Source organism: Entelurus aequoreus, linkage group LG14, assembly GCF_033978785.1.
Source record: "Entelurus aequoreus isolate RoL-2023_Sb linkage group LG14, RoL_Eaeq_v1.1, whole genome shotgun sequence".
Lineage (NCBI taxonomy): Eukaryota > Metazoa > Chordata > Actinopteri > Syngnathiformes > Syngnathidae > Entelurus > Entelurus aequoreus.
In genome coordinates, this window is record NC_084744.1 from 25,542,652 (window position 1) to 25,567,296 (window position 24,645).

The 24,645-nt window shown below is 41.3% G+C and overlaps 2 protein-coding genes across 6 annotated transcripts in view; one reads left to right on the top strand and one right to left on the bottom strand.

Annotated features, from left to right (window-relative positions):
- Nucleotides 1-24,645, bottom strand: part of LOC133664596 (gastrula zinc finger protein XlCGF26.1-like) — a 254,184-nt gene that overhangs the window by 202,345 nt on the left and 27,194 nt on the right. The window lies entirely within an intron of this gene.
- Nucleotides 3,495-24,557, top strand: LOC133664666 (zinc finger protein 33A-like). The gene is made up of 3 exons (XM_062069492.1): nucleotides 3,495-3,993; nucleotides 11,744-11,962; nucleotides 22,205-24,557. The coding sequence occupies exons 1-3, from the start codon at nucleotides 3,870-3,872 to the stop codon at nucleotides 23,158-23,160; spliced, it is 1,299 nt and encodes a 432-aa protein (XP_061925476.1). The 5' UTR covers nucleotides 3,495-3,869; the 3' UTR covers nucleotides 23,161-24,557.

A 24,645-nucleotide genomic window follows, 5' to 3' on the forward strand; every position in this document is an offset into this window, starting at 1 on the left:
TGTCCAGAAAGTCCTTCCGGAAAGAATTATGATAGGGTTTTTAAGCTTCTACGTTAGAGCTTACGTCCCACCCCCAGTACACTGTTTCAAGTGCCAACGCTATGGGCACATAGTAGTGTGTGTCATGCTAAGATGAGATGTGGAAGGTGTGGAGGGGAGCATGAAGATGGACAATGTGGAAGTCATGAACAGATCAAGTGTTGTAACTGTGGGGGAATCACACAGCATCTTATGGAGGCTGTTTCATAAGAAAACAGAAGTACAGCAAATGAGAGGAGCATATGTAATAAACTGTGCAGAACAGGCAAGAAATAAGACTGAGAAGATCAAAATAATGGTGATTAAGAACAACTTAGGGAATTTACAGACATGACATTAAAGGAAGTGGATATAAATCAAGATATTGAGCAACTTAATAAAGATATTACAAAGTGCATAATAGAAGCAGCCAAACAGAGCATACCAAGGAGTAGAATAGGGAAAAGAAGGAAGATGGTGGACACAAGTGTGCAGAGACGCAATAAAAGAACGGAATAGAGCATTTAGAATATTAAGAAGAACACATCATTTTAAAGATATGATCCAGTATAAAAGGCACCAAGCTAAAGTAAGGTATGTTATTAAAAAGAGGAAAAAAGACTATTGGAGAACATTTTGTGAATCATTAAATAGAACTACTCCTTTAGGCCAAGTGTGGGGAATGATCAAGAACATGTCAGGGATCAGAAGTCAACATAAACATCATGTGATGAAAGATGGCACACAGTGTGTGGTAGAAAATAAAGAAAAAACAGAACTTTTAGCAAAAAAAATTGTTAAAGTGCACATTAATGACAATTTGAGAAAAGTAGAAAAAGAAAAGAGAGAATAAACAATTAGTTTAAATATTGGGGAAATGAGGGAAGATAACGATAATGGCTTTAGCAACACTATAGATATGACATTTTCTTTCAATGAAATGGTTCCAATATTGAAAAAGGTTAAAAATACAACACCAGGAAAAGACCAGGTGAGTTACCAGATGATCAAAAACGTAGGTAACATCGGCAAAGAAGCGGTCTTGAATTGATATAATAGGATATATGAAGAAGGAAAATGAGCAGCTGAGTGGAGAGAAGCTGTAATAATTCCAATATGCAAACCAGGGAAAGACCCGGAAGAGGCAGGTAATTATTGACCTCACATTTGGGCAAAGTAATGGAAAAAATGGTTAATGAAAGACTAGTCTATTATTTAGAGCCAAAAGAAATAATAATAAACTAGCGAAGTGTATTTGGGAAAGCAAGAAACACAAACGAGCAGCAGTGCAGCTGGAAGAGGAAATTAGAAAAGGAAAAATAAATAAATAAAGTATAATTGCAGTATTTTTTGACATAGAGAAAGCTTATGGTATGTTGTGGAAACAGGGCTTGCTGATAAAATTAAATAAAATTGGGATTAGAGGGAACATGTATAGATGGATAAAAGACTTCTTAACAAGTAGAACAATATTAGTAAAAATAGAGAATGAATACAGCAGAGTATATGAAGTGGAAAATGGGACCCTGCAAGGGAGTATAATTAGTCCAGTATTATTTTCAATAATGATAAATGAAGTATTTAGTGAAGTGGAAGGGTTAGTGGAGGTGGCACTGTTTGTGATGATGGAGTGATGTGGAAGAGAGCTAGAAATACTAATCATAGAGAAAAGAAGATTCAAAATGTGGTAAATAAAGTTGAAAAATGGGGAACAGCTTGGGGTTTAAGATTATTTGTTGGAAAGACTAAAGTCATGAATTTTACAAAGAGGAAAGTTAAAAACAAGCTCCAAACTAAACTATATGGAGAAAATCTAGAAGAGGTACAAGTATTTAAATATTTGGGAATATGGTTTAATAAATATATGAACTGGTCAACCCACATCAGCAAAATAGTGGAGAAAAGTAAAAAGGTGTTAAATATAATGAGGGCTTCGAGGGGTAAAGATTGGGGGGCTGATAGACAGACATTGAAATCAATATATATCACTTTAATTCCATCTGTTATTGATTATGAATGCATCATTTACCAATCTGCTTCAAAAACATTACTTGGGAAAATAGAATGGATCCAATCACAGGCACTAAGGTTATGTTGTGGAACTACTAAATCAACCCCAGTGGCAGCATTACAAGTAGAAATGAATGAAAAACCTTTAGACATGAGGAGAGATCAACTGTCAGCAGTTTGTTGGGCAAACTTAAAAGGGTCCAAGCAAGGACATCCAACTCACCAAGTGCTACTAAACTGCCAAGAAAAAGAGAAGAAAAAAATGACTAGTTTGGGGTGGATAATAGGAGACATATGTAATAAAGCTCAAATTGACAATATTAAAGTTAGCCCTACAGTACCAATCCCTGCAATACCACCGTGGATGTATGACAACCCAAATGTAAACATGCAATTATTAAAGAATATAAATTTAAATAGTTACCAGGTAGAACAATGGATTGAGGAAATCTTTTTAGACAACATCATAATATATACAGATGCATCAAAAACTATAAATAATAAAGTAGGAGCTGCAGCAGTTATCCCTCAAGGAAACATAGTATTAAATAAAAGAATCAGTGATAAGTTATCTGTTTTTATGGGGGAATTGGTTGCAATTTATATGGCAGTTAACTGGATAGAAGTAAAGCAAGGAAAGCAGTCGTGTGCTCGGACTCCAGCAGTGCATTGATGAGCATAAAAAACATAGCATCAGAAACAAGACATGATTTAGTTTATGAAATAGTTCAGGCAATCTGCAGAATAAATAAAGCAGGAAGTGTGGTAACATTTCTCTGGTACCTGCTCATGTAGGAGTTGTGGGCAATGAGTTAGCAGATAGGTACGCAAAACAAGCAAACACTAAAACAGAAGTAAACATGGAGATGAACCACAGTAAAGAAGAAGTGAAGAACATCATTAAAATAGAACACAATAAAAAGTGGCAGGATAATTGGAATAAGGAAACAAAAAGTAGAGAGTATTACAAAGTCCAGAGGAGAGTATGTGTAATGAGAGGAGGAATAGAAATAGGAAGGAAGAAGACATTATTACTAGAATGAGATTAGGACATACATATCTAAATAGTTCATTGACATTGATAGGAAACATAATACAGGACTGTGTGACTGTTGTCATCAGATAGAAAATGTAGGACATGTTTTAATACATTGTAGGAAATACAATAGAAAAAGGGAAATACTGGGAAATAAGTTAGCGAAAGACAAGTTTAGGTTAGTAGTGGAAGATATTTTAGGATTGCACTCAGAACACATAGGTTATAAAACATTATATACACATTTAAAAAAGACTGGGTTAAATAAAAGAATATAGAGATCCACCTCGGTCCACACTCCATTTCAGTAGGTGGCGGTAATGCACACCACAAGGTTGCTTGCCACCCGCCATTAAACCAAAGAAGAAGAAGAGGAAAACGAAGAAGAAGAAGAAGAAGCCATTTTCTCGGTTTGTTTATCCCTCCCGACCTCTGACCCGTCAATTGAGAGTCTCGCGAGAACGAGACCACTGAATCCTCGAACTGGTCCATCGAAAGAAGACGAAGGAGTAAAAAGCAAAATGGCGTTTGACAGAGAAGGCCTAAACGTGGCCACTGGCCATTATTGTTTCTGTATTTGTATTTAGTGCATACATGTACGCATATATGTCGTGTAGTAGATGAAACATTGTTAGTAATTGTTTGTATCCGGATACATTAGTGTGAGCGCACTTTATCGCGTCTTGTGCTAGCTTAGCTTGCTAGTTAGCTTAGCTGTTAGCTGCTAACAAAGAGACGCAGACGTTATCAACACATCGCTAAGTAGATATCAAAAGTGAGTGTAAAGTGTTGTGATTGTGTGAAAATGTGCGAAAGAACGATAGCAAAGTATGAGGAGGAACTTTGTCCAACAAAAGAGGAGAAGGAGCGACAACATCAACTACTGGACACTGTTTTCAAACAACATCAAGTTGTGTTACACAGAACAGGTTTGTTTACTTCTTACTCTCACATCTTTACTAACTTTATATCTCATTATTAACACTTTTATGCTTTGTCTTGTGGGGATGATGCAATGCTTTGATTTAGATTCTTCATGAAAACGAGACAGTTTGAGGTTGATGTTCCTCTCAGTTTGTAACAATGTGTGATTGATTGAAGGAGTTATGAGAAGTTTGCATAGGAAAGGGTACAGTTTCATCACGGTACACATTCACTGCTACAAGAAAGCCTGAGATGGTTTCAGTTTAAATATATTTTAACTCACACAGTACTATGTAGAAAGTAGCATTTAAAATAAATGAAAATATAATTTAAAATGGGTAAAAGGCTTTGTATATTCCCAGTTACGAGTAGCCACAACCTGTAATGTATTCTCTTTTTGATAGGAAGTTCCACATTTTGGTGGTATAGCAGGCAAACAAATTTGAACCTCTTTTGGAATGAAATCTGGGTTGAATATGATTTGTACAACTACCTCTGGTGTTATAATGGTCAATATATTTTGAAGTATCTAGACAGGTACATGGTATGGTGTATCTTGTACACCAGACCAACTGCAAGAAGATGTATTCTGTCATCTACCAAGAGCCTCCCCACGTTAAGGAAATGGTTGGAGGAAAGGTGAGCCCGAGATGGACGGTTGAGTAGAAGCCCAATCATTTTGTTATGGGCTGTGTGGAGTTTGCTTTTCAGGGCTTTTATGGCGTCACGGTACCAAACATGAACTCTGTAGTCAAAGTGGGGTTAATTGAGTGATTGTGTTAGAGTCTTAAGTGTATTTCTACCCACCAGCAGGGTGATCCTACTATGTAAGAACTAGGGTTGTACGGTATACCGGTATTAGTATAGTACCGCAATACTAATTAATCATGTTCGGTACTATACCGCCTCTAAAAAGTACTACTTCCATGATTACATCAAGAAAATTTGCCATCACATCTTCTTTCATTTTTAAAAAATGTATATTATGTTTATAAACTCAGGAAATATATCCCCGGACACATGAGGACTTTGAATATGACCAATGTATGATCCTGTAACTACTTGGTATCAGATTGATACCCAAATGTGTGGTATCGTCCAAAACTAATGTAAAGCATCCAAACGACAGAAGAATCAGTGATTATTACATTTTAACAGAAGTGTAGATATAACATGTTAAAACAGAAAATAAGCAGTTATTAACAGTAAATGAACAAGCAGATTAATATTCCTTTTTCTACCACTTGTCCTTAATAATTTTGACAAAATAATAGAATATAAATGACACAATATGTTACTGCATGTCAGCAGACTATATTAGGAGCCTTTGTTTTTTTACTTCCTACTAAAAGACAAGTTGTCTAGTATGTTCACTATTTTATTTAAGGACAAACTTGCAATAAGAAACCTATGTTTAATGTACCCTAAGAGTTTTTGTTAAAATAAAGCCAATAATGCACTTTTTTGTGGTCCCTTTTTTTTTTAGAAAAGTATTGAAAAGTATCAAAATACATTTTGGTCCAACACTAGTAAGAACATAATTTGTCGGTTGATTCTTTAAATACCTAAGTAGTAATTTTTTCACTGGAGAGATTAGTCTCTACGTTGCAGCCTAGATAGGTAATCTAATTTTTGTTTGTTATAATATTGTCACCCACTTTGACTGTGAAGTTATTTACTTTTCTGAGGTTAGGAATTGACCCAAAGACCTGTGTACTTGCAAGTACCGGGGAAAGTCTTAATTTGCCAGTTTGTCATTGAAAGCCTTGCTAGTCTAGGTCATGAGGATTGTAGCTTCGCTTGTTTTGTGGCCGTCAGCCTCGGTTCTATGTTCTTTATGGGTACAGAAAATCATGGAATGATCACTTAAGCCGCATACAGTAGTTCCTCTTGTGGTGATCTTAGACTGGTCAGAAGTAACAACGAGGTCTATGAAGGTTTAAAAGGACTCACTCACCCTGGTAGTTTGCTTAATGAGCTAAGTGAGACAATGTTGGTGGCACAGCTTAGTAGAGGTTTTAAAAATGGGTGCATCCTTTCGGGACATATCTGTGTTCCAGTCCCCAAGAAGATGTAAACCTGTATCAACACAAAACTCACACACTCACCAAATACATTTTACACTGTAATCAAATCTAATTAAAGTTATAATTTCACTTCCTGATTCTGACTTACATGCAACAATAAGTGAAAGTAAACATTTATTTTCAATAACCAATGTAGTCAACACTTGATTTATTAAAAGAACATAAAGGTGACTGACTTTCCTTCAGCGTGTCGTAGATGGTCTCCAATTCCGAAAGAGGAATTGTTGATGGAGATACTCCACAAAACAGCACAGAGTAAAACATGTTTTTGTTAAAAGTTCCTTTTGGCCCAGCCAACAAAATGACCACAAAAAAGTATTCTGTATGATGACAAAAACATACTGTGAGATGTCTCTGTCTCGGGTTCCTCTTGGACCACCGGGGAAGGCACAACACTCACTGGATGTGGTTTTTACAATTGTTTTAATTTTCTTACACAAGTCTCTCTTGAGCTTTTCAGCTCTTCGCACACATATAATGTCTCTTGTTGGCTTTTCAGCCCTCTCCTCCAGTGTCCTTCCTTCCGTGCTTCCCGGCTCCCCTTCTCATGGTCTCTGACGCTGCTAATAAAGGAACAGGTGATTAGATAACTCGTTCCAGCTGAGCCATCCACTCACCTGTCTGCTGCTTCATGGCCGGTCCCCCGCACACACCCCGCCCGCAGGGAACGCGCGACCACGCCCCTCTCCACATGCCTCCACCGCTAGACTCAGGCCGGGCAGCCGTCCGGCCGCGCCCACTCCCCCCCACACCCCCCCCGTAGCGGGGCGAGAGAGGAAGTCGGCCACGGCCATCTGCGCCCCCGGCCTGTGGACCACCCGGAAGTTGTAGGGCTGTAATGCCAGATACCACCGGGTGATCCGCGCGTTGGCGTCCTTCATGCGGTGGAGCCACTGGAGCGGTTGTGGTCCGAGCAGAGACTGAAGGCACGCCCCAACAGGTAGTAGCGGAGGGCCCCGACCGCCCACCGGATGGCAAGGCACTCCCTCTCCACCGTGCTGTACCTTGCCTCCCGGTCCGAGAGTTTCCGGCCGATGTACAGCACGGGGCGGTCGACGTCCCCCACCCGCTGGGACAGCACCGCCCCCAGTCCCCGGCCCGACGCGTCCGCCTGCAGACAGAAAGGGATGTCAAAGTTAGGCATGTGCAGCACCGGCTCCTCGCAGAGTGCTGTTTTTACCTTCTCAAACCCCCGCTGGCACTGCTCCGTCCACTGGACCAGTTCTGGAGCACCCTTTCAGGTGAGGTCAGTCAGTGGGCCGGTCAAGTCCGCGAACCGGGGTATGAACCGGCGGTAATAGCCCGCCAGTCCCAAAAACTGCCTCACCTCTTTTTTTGTCTTGGGGGGTGGACAGGCCGCAATTGCCGCGGTTTTATCTACCTGGGGCCGCACCTGCCCTCCTCCCAAGTGGTACCCCAGATACTGTACCTCCCTCCGGCCAACTGCGCACTTCGCCGGGTTGGCGGTGAGCCCCGCCCGCCTCAGGGACTCGAGCACCGCCCCCACCCGCCGCATGTGTTCTTCCCAGCTGCCACTCTGGATGATGACATCATCCAGGTAGGCAGCCGCGTATGCAGTGTGGGGGCGCAGCACGCGGTCCATGAGGCGCTGGAACGTGGCGGGCGCACCGAACAAGCCAAACGGAAGTGTCACGAATTGGTACAAACCTTCCGGCGTGGAGAAGGCCGTTTTTTCTCGGGACTCTGGTGACAAGGGAATCTGCCAGTAGCCGTTGGTCAAATCCAGTGTCGTAAAAAACCGAGCAGTGCCCAGCCGATCTAGGAGCTCGTCGACCCGAGGCATTGGGTACGCGTCAAAACGTGATATTTCATTCACCCTGCGGTAATCCACACAGAACCGCACAGTCCCATCCTTCTTCCCAACCAGAACAACGGGACTGCACCACGCGCTGTGGGATTCTTCTATTACCCCCAACTCAAGCATGGTTTTTAATTCCTCCCGAACCACTTTGCGCTTGTGTTCGGGAAGCCGATATGGCCGAGACCGCACCGTAACCCCCGGGCTGGTCTCAATATGATGTTGGATGAGATCCGTGCGACCGGGCCGCGAGGAGAACACATCCGAGTAGCGCCGCTGTAACTCAGCAACCTCTGCTCTCTGCGCCAATGTGAGCTGGTCATCACAGGACAGCTGAGGGGCCGGGCCAGAGCACGGGACCTCCGTCCCCAACTCCTCCTCCTCCTTCACTACTGTCACCATGGAAACAGGCTTCGCCTCTTTCCATGCCTTCAGCAGGTTCAGATAGTAAATCTGCGTGTCTCCGCGTCGGTCCGAGCGCCGAACCTCGTAATCGACATCACCCACTTGCCGTATGACCTCAAAGGGTCCCTGCCACTTTGCAAGTAATTTGGAGCTTGAGGTTGGAAGCAATACAAGTACTTTTTCTCTCGGTGTGAATTTGCGTAGTTGGGTCCCCCTGTTATACGTGCGCCTCTGACGCTCTTGGGCACGGAGCAAATTCTCACGTGACAAGTGCCCCACCTTGTGGAGTTTTGCTCGCATGTCCATGACGTATTGAATTTCATTTTTGCTGGAGCTCGGACCTTCCTCCCAGCTTTCCTTAATGACGTCCAGCACTCCGCGAGGCCTCCGGCCGTACAATAACTCGAAAGGTGCGAAACTAACTGAGGCCTGGGGTACCTCCCGCATCGCAAACATTAGGGGGTCCAACCATTTATCCCAATTCTGTTTGTCCTCGTGCATAAATTTACGGATCATGGTTTTCAGCGTTTTGTTTAATCTCTCCACCAGCCCATCCGTTTGTGGATGGTACACGCTGGTGCGGATCGCTTTAATTCCCAGTAACCCGTAAAGTTCCTTTATCGTGCGTGACATAAAGGACGTGCCCTGGTCAGTCAGAATCTCTTTCGGGATTCCAACTCGGGAGATGATCTGAAACAGCGCTTGCGCAACACTCTTGGCCGAGATAGAGCGCAAGGGCACTGCTTCGGGATAACGCGTTGCGTAATCCACCAGGACTAACACAAAGCGGTATCCCCGTGTGCTTGGGTGAAATGGTCCGATGAGGTCCATCCCAATTCTTTCGAACGGGACCTCCATGAGCGGTAATGGGCGCAAGGGCGCCTTTGGGGTGGCCGCTGGGTTCACCAGCTGGCAGTCCGGGCAGGCAGCGCACCAACGGCGCACGTCTGCCCGGAGGCCTGGCCAATAGAATCGGACCATGACCCGATTGAGTGTTTTATCATACCCTAAGTGGCCAGACATGGTATTAAAATGCGCCGCCTGGAAAACCATTTCCCGGCGGCGTTTTGGCACCAACAACTGGGTGTGTTCCTCCCCGGTTTGAGTGTCACGGCCCACTCGGTATAATCTATCCCGAATAATTGAAAAACGGGGGAATACCCGCGCTTTCCCCGGGCACACCAGCTGACTGTCGATATAATCCACCTGGTCCCAGGCCTCGCGCAAGGTTTCATCACGGGACTGCTCGAGGGGAAAATCCTCAGTAGGTTGCCACCGGGGAGCCGGGGGGGCCTCCCGCGAAGCCCCCGCCGGTTCCCGCTCGGCAGTACCGGATGAAGCCGTGTCGCCGCTGAGAACTGCGCGGATACTCCCCTCTCCTACGGTCCGTGAACGCACCCCTAAACATTGTGTCACCAAATGGTTGAATCCCGGCCAATTCGTCCCTAGAATTACGGGGTGCGTAAGGTGCGTGCTTACGGCAACCTTGACATTATGCTTTTGATTGATATATACAATTTCCACTGGCACCATAGGGTACTCGTGCACATCCCCATGAATACACCTAATTTTCCCCCGTGTCGCCTGCCTCAACGCCCCGGGTCGAACCAGGTTTTGGTGGATCATGGTCTGTTTTCAGCCCGAATCCACCATCGCCCGATATGTACTCCCTTGTACCCTTACCGGGACACAGTAAGTCTCCCCCCAATCGGGGGCGGGTGCTGGGGGCCCGACAACCCGCATCACCTGCCCCACCTCCATTACGGAGCACTCCCGGCGCACGTGCCCGGGCCGTACGCACCTCCAGCACAGAGGCCCTGGTGTTTGAGGTGCCATCTGCGAGGGAAGCCCTTTCTCCGCAGCGCCGGTACCCTGGAATGCACACATCGGAGAGATATTATAACCCTGTGTGTCCCCCCTTGTGTGTCTCTGGGTGCGTGTGGGTGTGTGTTCTTTTTTCATGCCCGCGTGGGGAACCTGTTCACGGGCTCCGGGTGGCTCCGCCGGGCGTGGTCGCCGCTCCAGAGGCGCCCCTTCCACCCCTCCCCATAGCGGGGCGAGTCGCCGGCGGGGTGATGGGGTGGGCCCCTCGGCCGTCTTGGTTTCCGCCTCCCGCTGGACCGCCAGGTGTTCCTCCGCCAATTTCACCGCTGCTTTGACGTCCGTGGGTCTGTGGTACCTTACCCACGCGGAGGTCCTGGCCTCCACGAACTGCTCCAGGACGATGGCCTCCAGCATTTTTGGATCCAACCCGTTAGGCTGGAGCCAACGGGTTGCTGCGTCTCTTAGCTGGAACGCCAGCACGAATGGCCGGTCCCCTGGTCCCAACTTCATGGCCCGGAACTTTCGCCGATGTTCTTCGGGGCTGCTGCCGACCCGGTCCAGTATGGCGTGGCGCAAGTTTGAATACTGCATGCGAGCGGCCGCCGGGAGACTCAACGCGCCCGCTGCGCCTCCCCCACCAGGAGCGGCAGCAGTTTCGCGCTCCATTCCTCCTCCGGCCACTTGCATGATGTTGCCGTGGCCTCGAAGACATCGAGGAATGTCTGGGGGTCCTCCCCCTCCACCATGCGTTTCATGGAGGACATCCCTCCCGTCGCCTCTGCTCTGTCCATTAGCGCCTGCAGCACCTGTGTCTGCTGCCGGCTTGCCGCCGACACCTCGGCCAGCACTTGGCCCAGTGCCTCCAGCGGGGATGTCGACATACCTTCTGTGGTCCGCCTTGTTGGGTGCCACTGTGAGATGTCTCTGTCTCGGGTTCCTCTTGGACCACCGGGGAAGGCACAACACTCACTGGATGTGGTTTTTACAATTGTTTTAATTTTCTTACACAAGTCTCTCTTGAGCTTTTCAGCTCTTCACACACATATAATGTCTCTTGTTGGCTTTTCAGCCCTCTCCTCCAGTGTCCTTCCTTCCGTGCTTCCCGGCTCCCCTTCTCATGGTCTCTGACGCTGCTAATAAAGGAACAGGTGATTAGATAACTCGTTCCAGCTGAGCCATCCACTCACCTGTCTGCTGCTTCATGGCCGGTCCCCCGCACACACCCCGCCCGCAGGGAACGCGCGACCACGCCCCTCTCCACACATACCATGAATGTTTTTTTAAGTGATTTTGGAATTAGATTTTTTTTATTTCCATGATATTGAAGTCATGGTAATGACAATCTCAATATTTACAGACTGAAGTTAAGAATGCCTCGTACTTATAAAAACTTTTCAAATTGACCCCCATCAAATTTCCAAGTCTGTTTATGTACTCACTGTACCACTTTTGAATTAATTTTAGGAAAAAAGGAGGTGTTTCCCGTGTTTTTATTGGTTGTTTTGCTACACACTTTTCACACAATACAGGAAAGAACACAATTAATGTCATTGTGTTAACAGTGTCAGTTCAAAACTATTTCTATTCTCTCTTTATCTTATTTACTTATTTACCCAACAGACGTCCAGCAGCCCCCCCACATTAAAGAGGAAGAGGAGGATCCACAGCCGCCCCACATTAAAGAGGAAGAGGAGGAAGTGTGGATCACTCAGGAGGGAGAGTGTCTTCTAGGGCAGGAGGAGGATGATCTCACCAAGTTTCCACTGACTGTTGTCTCTGTGAAGACTGAAGAGCATGAAGACAAACCACCTGAGTCCTCACAGCTTCATCACAGTCCAAGTAAGCACAACATCCACATATCATTTTATTCTCAGGGCATTCAATCCATCACAACTAGACTGTTCACTTTGTCTTAGAAGACGTTTGTCCTCTCATCCAAGTAGGCTTCATCAGTTCATGCTCATAGACTTAAAGTCTTAAATCTAATCATTTGAATTTAGAGGGGAACTGCACGTTTGGGGGAATTTTTCTATCGTTCACAATCATCATAAAAGACATGATGGTGGATATATATACAGTATATATATATATTTAAAAAAATCACATTCTAACAAGGGCTGGGCGATATGGCCTTTTACTAATTTCTCAATATTTTTAGGCCATGTCACGATACACGATATATATCTGGATATTTTGCCTTAGCCTTGAATGAACACTTGATGCATATAATCACAGCAGTATGATGATTCTATGTGTCTACATTAAAACATTCTTCTTCATACTGCATTAATATATGCTCATTTTAAACTTTCATGCAGAGAGGGAAATCACAACTAAGTCAATTTACCAAAACAGTATTTATTAAACAGTTATTAAGCAGTGGCACAAACATTCATGTAATTTCCAAACAGAAATTGCAAGATTGTCAGAGACATTTTAAAACAAGCTAGTAGTGCACTTTTGTGCATGATGTCACTAAGATGACATTTCAAAACAACACTAAATTAAAGTGCACTTTTTGTACAGAACGCCACTACAATAGTTTAAAACAAATAAAGTGCACTTTTGTGCATGATGTCACACAAGATATTTCAATAACTGTCAAATAAAAATGAGCTGCATAATAGGATATCAAATAGTGTATGTCCTTCACTATGTGGTAGGTTCCTGCGGACGTTATCTCCTTCTGTTGTTGACTATTTGTTTCATACGGTGTTGATATGGAAATGGTTGCTTGGACATTTTGTTGGTGTGGCACCGGCCGAGATGTTGACATGCGGAGTTCCAAGCACTCCTCATTCTCTAGCGGGTGACTTTTCAAATGATGCTACACATTAGCAGTGCCGCTACTTTTTTAGCAACACTTTTGCCGCATACTTGACATATTACGGTTGTCTGTTCAACATCTTCCCGCTTAAAGCCAAACCACCGTCAGACGATGGACCCCATGCTGTTTTTCTTGGGAATTAATTATTCCTTCATTTGTTACCAGAATAGCACCTTTTTTCTCTCGTATTACCACTAGCACCACTCTGTTAGCACCACAGCTAACGTTACCATGCCGCTACCTATCTGCTCCGCGAGAGCGTATGACGTTGCACGCGTGACAGTATGTGACGTATGTAAGAAAGTGCGCTTGTTTTATGTCTCTGTGAGGAGAGACAAGAAAGAGTGAGAAGAGCCTGTAGTGTAATGCCCGCAGCTAAAAGCAACTGTGTGAGAACGTATACCCAAATATCACAATATAGTCATTTTCTATATTGCACAGAGAGAAACCTGTGATTTATCGAGTATATTCGATATATCGCCCAGCCCTAATTCTAACTCATAAATGTAAATAAAAGTCCACTTGCAATGGAGCCAATGGGAGGTCCTCTTTAACCATCCAAAAAACGCCAACAATACTCCATTTGCATTTTGTGGCTTGAATATCGACCAAATATTAGTTGAGTTGAGTTTGAGTTTATTTGGAACATGCATGCATACAACATGATGCATCACACATGCATGCATACAACATGATACATCACACATGCATGCATACAACATGATACATCACACATGCATGCATACAACATGATACATCACACATGCATGCATACACCATGATGCATCACACATGCATGCATACAACATGATGCATCACACATGCATGCATACAACATGATACATCACACATGCATGCATACAACATGATACATCACACATGCATGCATACAACATGATGCATCACACATGCATGCATACAACATGATGCATCACACATGCATGCATACAACATGATGCATCACACATGCATGCATACAACATGATGCATCACACATGCATGCATACAACATGATAGGTCACACATGCATGCATACAACATGATACGTCACACATGCATGCATACACCATGATACATCACACATGCATGCATACACCATGATACATCACACATGCATGCATACAACATGATGCATCACACATGCATGCATACAACATGATGCATCACACATGCATGCATACAACATGATGCATCACACATGCATGCATACAACATGATGCATCACACATGCATGCATACAACATGATACATCACACATGCATGCATACAACATGATGCATCACACATGCATGCATACAACATATGGCTTTTTAATTTGTTAATTTCTTCTGTTATTATTTGTATTATCTTCTGTGTGTTCTCTCCTGAACAAAACGCTGTTGTATCATCTGCAAATAATACTAACTTTAAATCTTTTGTAACTTTACAAATGTCATTTATATAGAGATTGAACAATTTAGGTCCTAGTATTGATCCCTGAGGTACACCACAGGATATATTTAGTCTTGTAGATGTGTGTTCGCCTAGCTTCTCTTATTGTTTCCTGTTGGTTAAATAACTTCTAATCCAGTTTAAGACCAACCCTCTGATGCCATATCGTTCTAGTTTTTTGATTAAAATATTGTGATTAATTGTGTCAAATGCTTTAGTTCGATCCATAAACACTGCTGCTGCACATTTTATACTATCTATTGCATTGGTCATTTCTTCTGTCATTTCAATTAAAGCCATCAAAGTAAGTAAGTTTTGCTCTGTATCCATATTGGTTCTCATCTAGTATTCTATGTTTGTTTGTGAAACTCTCTAATCTGTTATTGGACAGTTTTTCAATGATTTTAGAAAATTGTGGAAGTAAAGAAACAGGTCTATAATTTGTAAATTGGTGTTCGTCTCAAGTCTTATAAATTGGTGCAACTTTAGCTATTTTCATTTTGTTTGTGAATTTACCTGTTTGAGATGATAGTTTACTAATATACATCATTGGTCCTGAGATCTCTTAAATAACCTTTTTTATCATTTCCATATCAATTCCATTACAGTCAGTTGAAGTCTTAGATTACACGATTATAACTATTTCCTCTTGTGTCACATTACTGAGGAACATGGAGTTGAGATTTTGCTCTATGGTATCATTATAGTCCTCAATTGAAACTGGGTCTGGAATCCTTTCTTCCAATTTTGGTCCAATATTTACAAAGTAATTATTGAAGCTTTCAACTACTTCATTTATGTTGTCATTATTTGTGTTTCCGTCCAAGAAGTATTGTGTTAGGACTTGGCAAGATTAATTAAGATTGAAGTACCAATGATTGTCACACACACACTAGATGTGGCGAAATTTGTCCTCTGCATTTGTCCCATCCCCTTGGGGAGCAGTGGGCAGCAGCGGCGCCGCGCCCGGGAATCATTTTGGTGATTTAACCCCCAACTCCAACCCTTTGTTGCTGAGTGCCAAGCAGGGAGGTTATGGGTCCCATTTTTATAGTCTTTGGTATGACTCGGCTGGGATTTGAATTCCAACCTACCGATCTCAGGGCGGACACTCTAACCAATGAGGACTCTTGGGAAATGTTTGATGCAGGCTTTTATTCTGCTGTTTTCTTTGAACTCTCTTCAGACAGAGTGAATAAACAAATGGCTACAAACTCTATACTTGATATACTAGAGTAAAAAGGAAACGTAGCACAGGGCGTAAAACAATAAACAGAAAATCACTCCAAAGGAAGGAAAAAAGACTATAGCAAAATTTACACTGATCTAATAACAAAAGCAACAACCTATGATAAGCTACACAAAAGGAAAAGCGCTCACAAAGAGGAAGAGACAAAACGCTATAAACAGAAACTACTCTATAAAGAGTGAAGAAAAATCTACAAATTAAAGCGCTCCTCCAAGAGGAAGGAAAAAAAGGCACAGTACTATGAAATTAGCTCAAACAAAACTGACCAAAAACTTTAGCAAATCAAAATCACTCTTCTTCAGAGGGTACAGAGAAATCAAAGAATAAATCAAGGCAATACTCAACGACTTGGACGAGACTGTGGAAGACGGCTGGAGGTACATGACGAGACGAAACACTCTGGCACAGGACAGGAGGAGGACGAGACATTTATACACATGAGGGAGGGTGACACAGGTGGGCACAATCAGGAGAGACATCAGAGCAGTGAAACAGGAGGAAGGGCAAGTGATCTGAAACGAGAGGGAGAGTTAACATTTCAAAATAAATAACATTTCAAAATAAAACAGGAAATGACACGACCACATGAAACCAGACAAAACTTCACCCAGGTGTGACATATTGGGGGTAATCCCTCTTAGTGCCAAGGCAAATATAAGCTTTGGCTTCAGCCTATTCCTTTTTCCGTCATTCTTTTTATTTTATTTTTGTGTATAAATGTGTATGATTGTTAAATATGTATAATATGTACTGTTAAACTGGTCACACAGAATGGTTGATAGTTGAGTATATGATGGAAATAAACTTATTTCATTCAAAAAGAAACATATGGGACGCGGGTTGTCTTACGTCAGCACCGGAAGTGGTAAAATCAGCTGCTCACCTGGCGGGTTTTTTGGGGATGAATAGGGAAGTCGTTCTTTAGCTGCTGTCTTGTTTTATCATTTATTGCTGCCTTTGCACCTGGCAATGTTCACTTTTGTATGCACATTAAATCAACAAAAAATCTTGACTTTGGAGCAATGTTCACAGACTCTAGTATTTGGCTCTCTATTAGATGTGGCAGTGCCTCCCTCTTTAGGGCCACCCTTTGTAGATATATAAAGATTTGTATTTACAACATTAATATATACATAATATGCAAATATAAACAAGGTAAGCTTTTAGTTCATTTTAATAAGTTTTGTTTTAAATGTTTTGTTTGTAATTGGTTTTTAATCTTCATTATTTACTTCGTTATTACAGTATGTCTCTATATACATATTTATTTTATACATTTTGGCCAAAGGAGGCACATTTCAATTTCTTACTCACACTTGTTATTTCATATGTTGACCAGAGGGGGATGAATAGGGAATTCCTTCCTTAGTCTTTCTTTAGCTGCCGTCTTGTTTTATCATATATTGCCGCCTTTGCACCTGTCAATGTTCAATTTTTATGCACATTAAATCAACAAAAAATCCTGACTTTGGAGCAATGTTCACATACTCTAGTATTAGATGCAATGTTATTGGGACCGTGATTTATGTCCTAACTTGTTCACACCTCCTTATATGGAATTTACTTTTCCTTCTTCATGTCCAAAGAACACACACACACACACACACACACACACAGACACACACATTATTGTATGTGTGACCTTCTTGACAACCTCTGAAAAATGCCTACCTCTTTAGGACCGGCTTTTTTTTAATATATAAAGATTTATATTTTTTGTATTTGGTTTTCAATCTTCATTATTTACTTCAAGTTATTACGATCTCTCTCTCTCCCCCCCATTCTCTCTCTCTATCTATCTATCTAAATATATATATATTTATACTGTATATATATATATATATATATATATATATATATATATATATATATATATATATATATATATATATATATATATATATATATATGTATATATTCTGTATATATATATATATATAAATATATATATATATATATATATATATATATATATATATATATATATATATATATATATATATATATATATATATATATATATATTATTTTATTTTTTTGTGACAAGCATTTTTCAGTCCTTTTGTCATCCTTGGTTGGTTGTTTTTCTTTTGCTTCTTACTAAGTTCTTTCCATGGACAACATAAACATTGATATTATACATGTGGGCCAATATATATATATATAAATGCTGTCAAATGTAGCTTTGATGTGGCGAGCTACTTTTGTTATTAGGTCCATCAGTGCTAAATATTATAAACTTATCACTTTCCTCTGGCACTGTTCCCCTAGCATTCAAAAAAGCGGTTATTCATCCTCTACTCAAAAGACCTAACCTCGATCCTGACCTCATGGTAAACTACCGGCCGGTGTCCCACCTTCCGTTTGTCTCGAAAATCCTTGAAAAAATTGTTGCACAGCAGCTAAATGACCACTTAGCGTATAACAATCTCTGTGAACCTTTTCAATCCGGTTTCAGGGCAGATCACTCTACGGAGACAGCCCTCGCAAAAATGACTAATGATCTATTGCTAACGATGGATTCTGATGCGTCATCTATGTTGCTGCTTCTTGATCTTAGCGCTGCTTTCGATACTGTTGATCATAATATTTTATTAGAGCGTATCAAAACACGTATTGGTATGTCTTAGCCTTGTCTTGGTTTAACTCTTATCTTACTGACAGGATGCAGTGTGTCTCCCATAACAATGTGACATCGGACTATGTTAAGGTAACGTGCGGAGTTCCACAGGGTTCGGTTCTTGGCCCTGCACTCTTTAGTATTTACATGCTGCCGCTGGGTGACATCATACGCAAATACGGTGTTAGCTTTCACTGTTATGCTGATGACACCCAACTCTACATGCCCCTAAAGCTGACCAACACGCCGGATTGTAGTCAGCTGGAGGCGTGTCTTAATGAAATTAAACAATGGATGTCCGCTAACTTTTTGCAACTCAACGCTAAGAAAACGGAAATGCTGATTATCGGTCCTGCTCAACACCGACACCTATTTTTAACATTTGGCAACCAAACAATTACACAAGGCGACTCGGTAAAGAATCTGGGTATTATCTCCGACCCAACTCTCTCGTTTGAGTCACACATTAAGAGTGTTACTAAAACGGCCTTCTTTCATCTCCGTAATATCGCTAAAATTCGTTCCATTTTGTCCACTAGTGACGCTGAGATTATTATTCATGCGTTTGTTACGTCTCGTCTCGTTTACTGTAACGTATTATTTTCGGGTCTCCCTATGTCTAGCATTAAAAGATTACAGTTGGTACAAAATGCGGCTGCTAGACTTTTGACAAAAACAAGAAAGTTTGATCATATTACGCCTATACTGGCTCACCTGCACTGGCTTCCTGTGCACTTAAGATGCGACTTTAAGGTTTTACTACTTACGTATAAAATACTACACGGTCTAGCTCCATCCTATCTTGCTGACTGTATTGTACCATATGTCCCAGCAAGAAATCTGCGTTCAAAGAACTCCGGCTTATTAATGATTCCCAGAGCCCAAAAAAAGTCTGCGGGCTATAGAGCGTTTTCTATTCGGGCTCCAGTACTATGGAATGCCCTCCCGGTAACAGTTGGAGATGCTACCTCAGTAGAAGCATTTAAGTCCCCTCTTAAAACTCATTTGTATACTCTAGCCTTTAAATAGACCCCCTTTTTTAGACCAGTTGATCTGCCGTTTTCTTTTCTCCTCTGCCCCGTCGCCGGGTTATTCCGGTTCCGGTGACCAAGGATGAAGTGCTGGCTGTCCAGAGTCGGGACCCGGGGTGGACCGCTCGCCTGCGCATCGGTTGGGGATATCTCTGCACTGCTGACCTGTCTCCGCTCGGGATGGTCTCCTGCTGGCCTTACTACGGACTGGACTCTCACTATTATGTTAGATCCACTAAGGACAGTACTTAGAGGGGGGGTTACCCACATATGCAGTCCTCTCCAAGGTTTCTCATGGTCATTCACATCGACGTCCCTTATGTGGGCTCTGTACCGAGGATGTCGTTGTGGCTTGTGCAGCCCTTTGAGACTTTTGTGATTTAGGGCTATATAAATAAACATTGATTGATTGATTGATTGATTCATTTCAATATCTTACATAAACTTGTTATTACATATGTTGACCAGATGTTGAGATATTTGCTTGGAATCCATATTGGTTTTCCACGAGCATTCCACGTTTGTTGATAAATATATCTAATCGGCTATTGAATAGTTTTTCCATGATTTTGGAGAATGGTGGAAGTAATGAAACTGGTGTATATCTCCATTCTTATAAATTGGTACGACTTTTGCAATTTTCATTTTGTCAGGGAATTTGCTGGTTAGAAATGATATGTTGCTGATATACTGTATGGCAGAGGTTCTGAAATGTATTCTATAACCTTTTTTATCGTTACCATATCTATTCCATGACAGTCGGTTGAGGTCTTGGAGTTACAATGTTTTACAATTTTACTTATTTCTTCTTTTGTCATGTTCTTAAGAAACATAGACTTGGGATTTCTGTCTATGAGCTCACTCAAGTCCTCAACTGACCCATCATCTGCATTTGGAATTCTTTGTTCCACATTTTTTCCGATATTAACTAGGGATGTCCCGATCCGATATTGATATCGGAAATCAGTCCGATATTAGCCAAAAAAGTGAATATCGTATTTTATCGGACTGAATCTAAAAACTCCGATATAAGCGCTCCGATATAAGCTGTCCATTTACCGCTGCAGCACGTCTATAATAGGTGACTCTGGTTTGATCACACTCCAACACAGTAGGTGGCGGCAATGCCCCTTAATTAACGTTGGTGCCGGCCGCGGAAGAAGAGCGTCTCTGATCCAGCATGCACAGCCCACGTGATCACAACAACGACAACGCGTGTGCTTGCAGCAAAGTGTAGTGATGTTGGCTGTGTGGAAGTATTTTAACGTAAACTCGGACAAAGACGTTGCCGCTAAATGCAACATTTGTCAGGCGCAAGTGTCCCGTGGAGGGACAGAACCGGGAAGGTTCAATACAAGCAACCTCATCGCACATTTGAAAAAACTCCACAAAAAAGAACATGAGGATTTTCGCGAGAGCAGCAAGGCGAAGCAACAAACCTCTGGCTCGCTTCAGCAACCCACGCTGGCCGAAAGCTTTGCAAGACGTGACAAACTACCACAGGACAGCAAAAAGGCAATGGCCATAACAGAAAAGATAGCCCAGTTTATTGTGCTTGATGACCAGCCCCTGTCGGTGGTGAGTAATGTAGTAATATGTTTATTGTGTTTTCACTATTCTTCGGTGAAGACTAAGAGTAATTACTACATTGTTTTGGGCACAGTCAGTCAGTGAAACTGGAGCTGTGAACTCTTAACTTCGAGCAGTTGGACAGTGGACAATATTGTGTTGTTTTTGTCCCTGCCCACAGTTGTTTCCAACATATGCTGACAGTAAAAAAATAACTGAAGTGAACTTGAATTGTTTGCACTTTAAAACATTTTTAAAACATTTTTTATGGATTTATTTAGGTTGTTTTTCAGGGTCTTCTAATTTACTTTTAATTTATTCTTTTCAATTGTATAATTATGTTGGTATTAGTGGTTATTTTGCACTTTAAATATAACATTTTGTTTTTATTGGATTTGTTGAGGTAATAATCTTATATTGAAGGTTAAAATTTATGTAACCAATTGGTTAATAATTAATGGGTCAGTTTTTCCTATACCTACTCTTGCTGACTATTGTTTTCTGTTTTAGCACTACAACATCAGTAACAGTAACATCACTTTATCAAGCCTTTTCTAACATTCCACACAACAAAATAAGGAATAAATATATGTATGATTCGTGCCTATATCGTATCGTATTGATATCGTATCGGCCAATACTCAAGGCTACAATATCGGTACCGTATCGGAAGTGAAAAAGTTGTATCAGGACATCCCTAATATTAACAAAGTAATCATTAAAACGTTCAACTATTTGGTTCATATTGTCATTTTTTGTATTTCCATCTAGGAAGTAATGGGGGTAATCTTTCTTAACACCATTTTTAATGATGCTATTTAGGATGGCCGATGTTGCTCTCATGTTGTTTCTGTTCTTGTTTGATAATTGTCTGTAGTATTCCTTCTTACATGTTCCTAGTATACCAATTAGTTTGTGTTTATATTTCTTATACTTATGTTCTGCCTCTATAGATCTCTGTGTTAAAAATATTCCATATAATGTATTTTTTTTGTAACAAGCATTTTTCAGTCCTTTCGTCATCCATGGTTGGTTGTTTTTCTTTTGCTTCTTACTAAGTTATTTCCATGGACAACATAAACATTGATATTATACATGTGGGCCAATATATATATATATAAATGCTTTTAAATATAGCTTTGATGTGGCAAGCTACTTTTGCAGTGTAGCGTGTAGTGTTGCTTGCTACAATTCTCTGAGGATAGCTTAGCTACATTTAATTGAGAATAACTTGTAGCTTAGCTTACTACATTTTCCAGGTAGCTTGCCCACCACTCTCTATTTACCCTACCTCACATGTCAATAGTTTGAATACTACAAACTTCAATACAGTAACACCTCATTTGTTCTGCAGACGTCCAGCAGGTGTCAGCGGGGAGTCATGAAGAGGAGTGGCACACCAGTGTGGGACAGAAGGAGCTACAGGACCCCTCCCACATTAAAGAGGAGCAGCTTCATGATGAAGATGAAGCTCAGTCCTTACAGCTTCATCACAGTCAAAGTGAAGAAAACAGGGGGGCGGAGCTTGTAAGTCAACACATCACAGAAGCCGATGGAGAACTTTGTGAAGGTATAAAATCAGAACCAGACAGCATCTTTGCTCCACTGTCAGACATGGACCACATGATGTCAGACTCTTCTGATCACAGTGACCACATCCAAAAACCTTTGAAGAGTAAAAATTACTCTAAAGGTGATACGAGACATCACACTAACAACAAACACTTTGACTGCTCTGAATGTGGGAAATCATTTAGATGGAAGAGTTATTTTACAGTGCACATGAGAACACACACTGGAGAGAAACCTTTTACTTGCTCAGCTTGTGCTAAAAGATTCAACACTAAGAAGGAAATTATATTGCACATGAGAACACACACAGGTGAGAAACCTTTTAGTTGCCCTGTTTGTAAGAAGAGTTTCTCCAGAAAGCAAAGCATGACCAGACACATGACAACACACACTGGAGAGAAACCTTTTTCTTGCTCAGCTTGTGCTAAAAGATTCAACATTAAGAATGACATGACCACACACATGAGAACACACACAGGTGAGAAACCTTTTGCTTGCTCTGTTTGTAAGAAGAGTTTCTCCAGAAAAGAACGCATGACCACACACATGAGAACACACACTGGAGAGAAACCTTTTGCTTGCTCAGCTTGTGCTAAAAGATTCAACACTAAGAAGGAATTTATATTGCACATGAGAACACACACAGGTGAGAAACCTTTTACTTGCCCTGTTTGTAAGAAGAGTTTCTCTAGAAAGCAAAGCATGACCAGACACATGAGAACACACACTGGAGAGTAACCTTTTCTTGCTCAGCTTGTGCTAAAAGATTCAACACTAAGAAGGAAATAAACTTCCGGTTCCTAGGACATGCTCAGCTTGTGCTAAAATATTCAACACTAAGAAGGAAATAACAAACTTCCGGTTCCTTGGACACATGAGAACACACACTGGAGAGTAACCTTTTCTTGCTCAGCTTGTGCTAAAAGATTCAACACTAAGAAGGAAATGATATTGCACATGAGAACACACACAGGTGAGAAAACTTTTACTTGCTCTGTTTGTAAGGAGAGTTTCTCCACAAAGCGAACACACAATGGAGAGAAACTGTTTAGTTGCACTGTGTGTGATAAGATGTTCCGGTTCAAGCAGCAGGTCAGTAAACACAAGTGTGTAACAGTCATGGAAGCTGCAGAGATTTAAAAACACTTAAACAGTGATTGTGCTAAATTATACTTTAAATACACAGCATGTTTAATATGAATGTATATTTGATGTTGTATGTAGTGCTTCTCATCTTCTAGTCTTATATGTTGTCCTGTAGTTACTTTGTAAGTTGTGTGCACGTATTTATATTATATATGTAGCTACTATTTTATTTTATTTTATTTTCTCATTGTTTAAAGAGAGGGCATGTTATTTAAATTTTATTTTTTTGTGTGTGCTATAAAATCACACATTTTTTCGATTGCATTTTATTGATGTTATTATCCAATTAAAAGTATGAATGAATAAAAGGTTAACAAAATGTGGACTCTGGTAGATTAGCAGCATTGTTACATCATGGATGTTAACTACTGCAAAACATCAACAAAGAAGAAAAAGGCCGAAGTTAGCAACACATCACTGAAATTTAGAGCCATCGTGAGTGGAGTTGGTTGTTTTTATTGCTGCATTTTTACTTATTTCACCTCACATCTTCACTTTTAATCCTAAATTCTTCTTCAAATATATTGTTGTAGGCTTCTAAGATTTATGTTTCTGGTGTGTGTGTAGTCTGTGGAAAGGATTGTTGTCCCCTGTGGATCCAATTGTTCACTTGCACAGATACATCTTCATCATCATCATCATCACTGGATACTACTGGACGAAACCTTAGCATTAATGTTTTAATATAAGTGTGACCTCATTATTCCTTGATAACAGGACTAAAAATACATATTTAAACACTGTATTAGAGTGCCTCTTGTAGTACTCCAACTCGCCACACTGAGAAGTGGGGGCGATCGTGAGCTAGCAGATGCATGTTGCTATCATGTTTTATCAGCGAGGAAGACAGCATTTGTGTTTACTTTTTTGTCAGATTCAAGTTGTATTGCTCTGCTGAATAAATGAATCACTATGGCTGCCAATATGGAGGATTATATATATATTTAAGAACAAATACTTCTCTTAGCAGGTAGAAAAATGACACCACAAAAAAGTGAACTAGCAGAAGGACTCAGTAAATATTGTATTAATTGATTAATTAATATCCACTGTGATGTTACTCTTTATAGTTATAAA

Excerpts from the sequence above, each read along its gene's own strand:
- LOC133664666 (XM_062069492.1), top strand. The coding sequence starts at position 3,870 with ATGTGCGAAAGAACGATAGCAAAGTATGAGGAGGAACTTTGTCCAACA. Across the intron at positions 3,994-11,743 it reads AGTTGTGTTACACAGAACAG|ACGTCCAGCAGCCCCCCCAC; the intron begins GTTTGTTTACTT and ends TTTACCCAACAG. Across the intron at positions 11,963-22,204 it reads ACAGCTTCATCACAGTCCAA|ACGTCCAGCAGGTGTCAGCG; the intron begins GTAAGCACAACA and ends TTTGTTCTGCAG.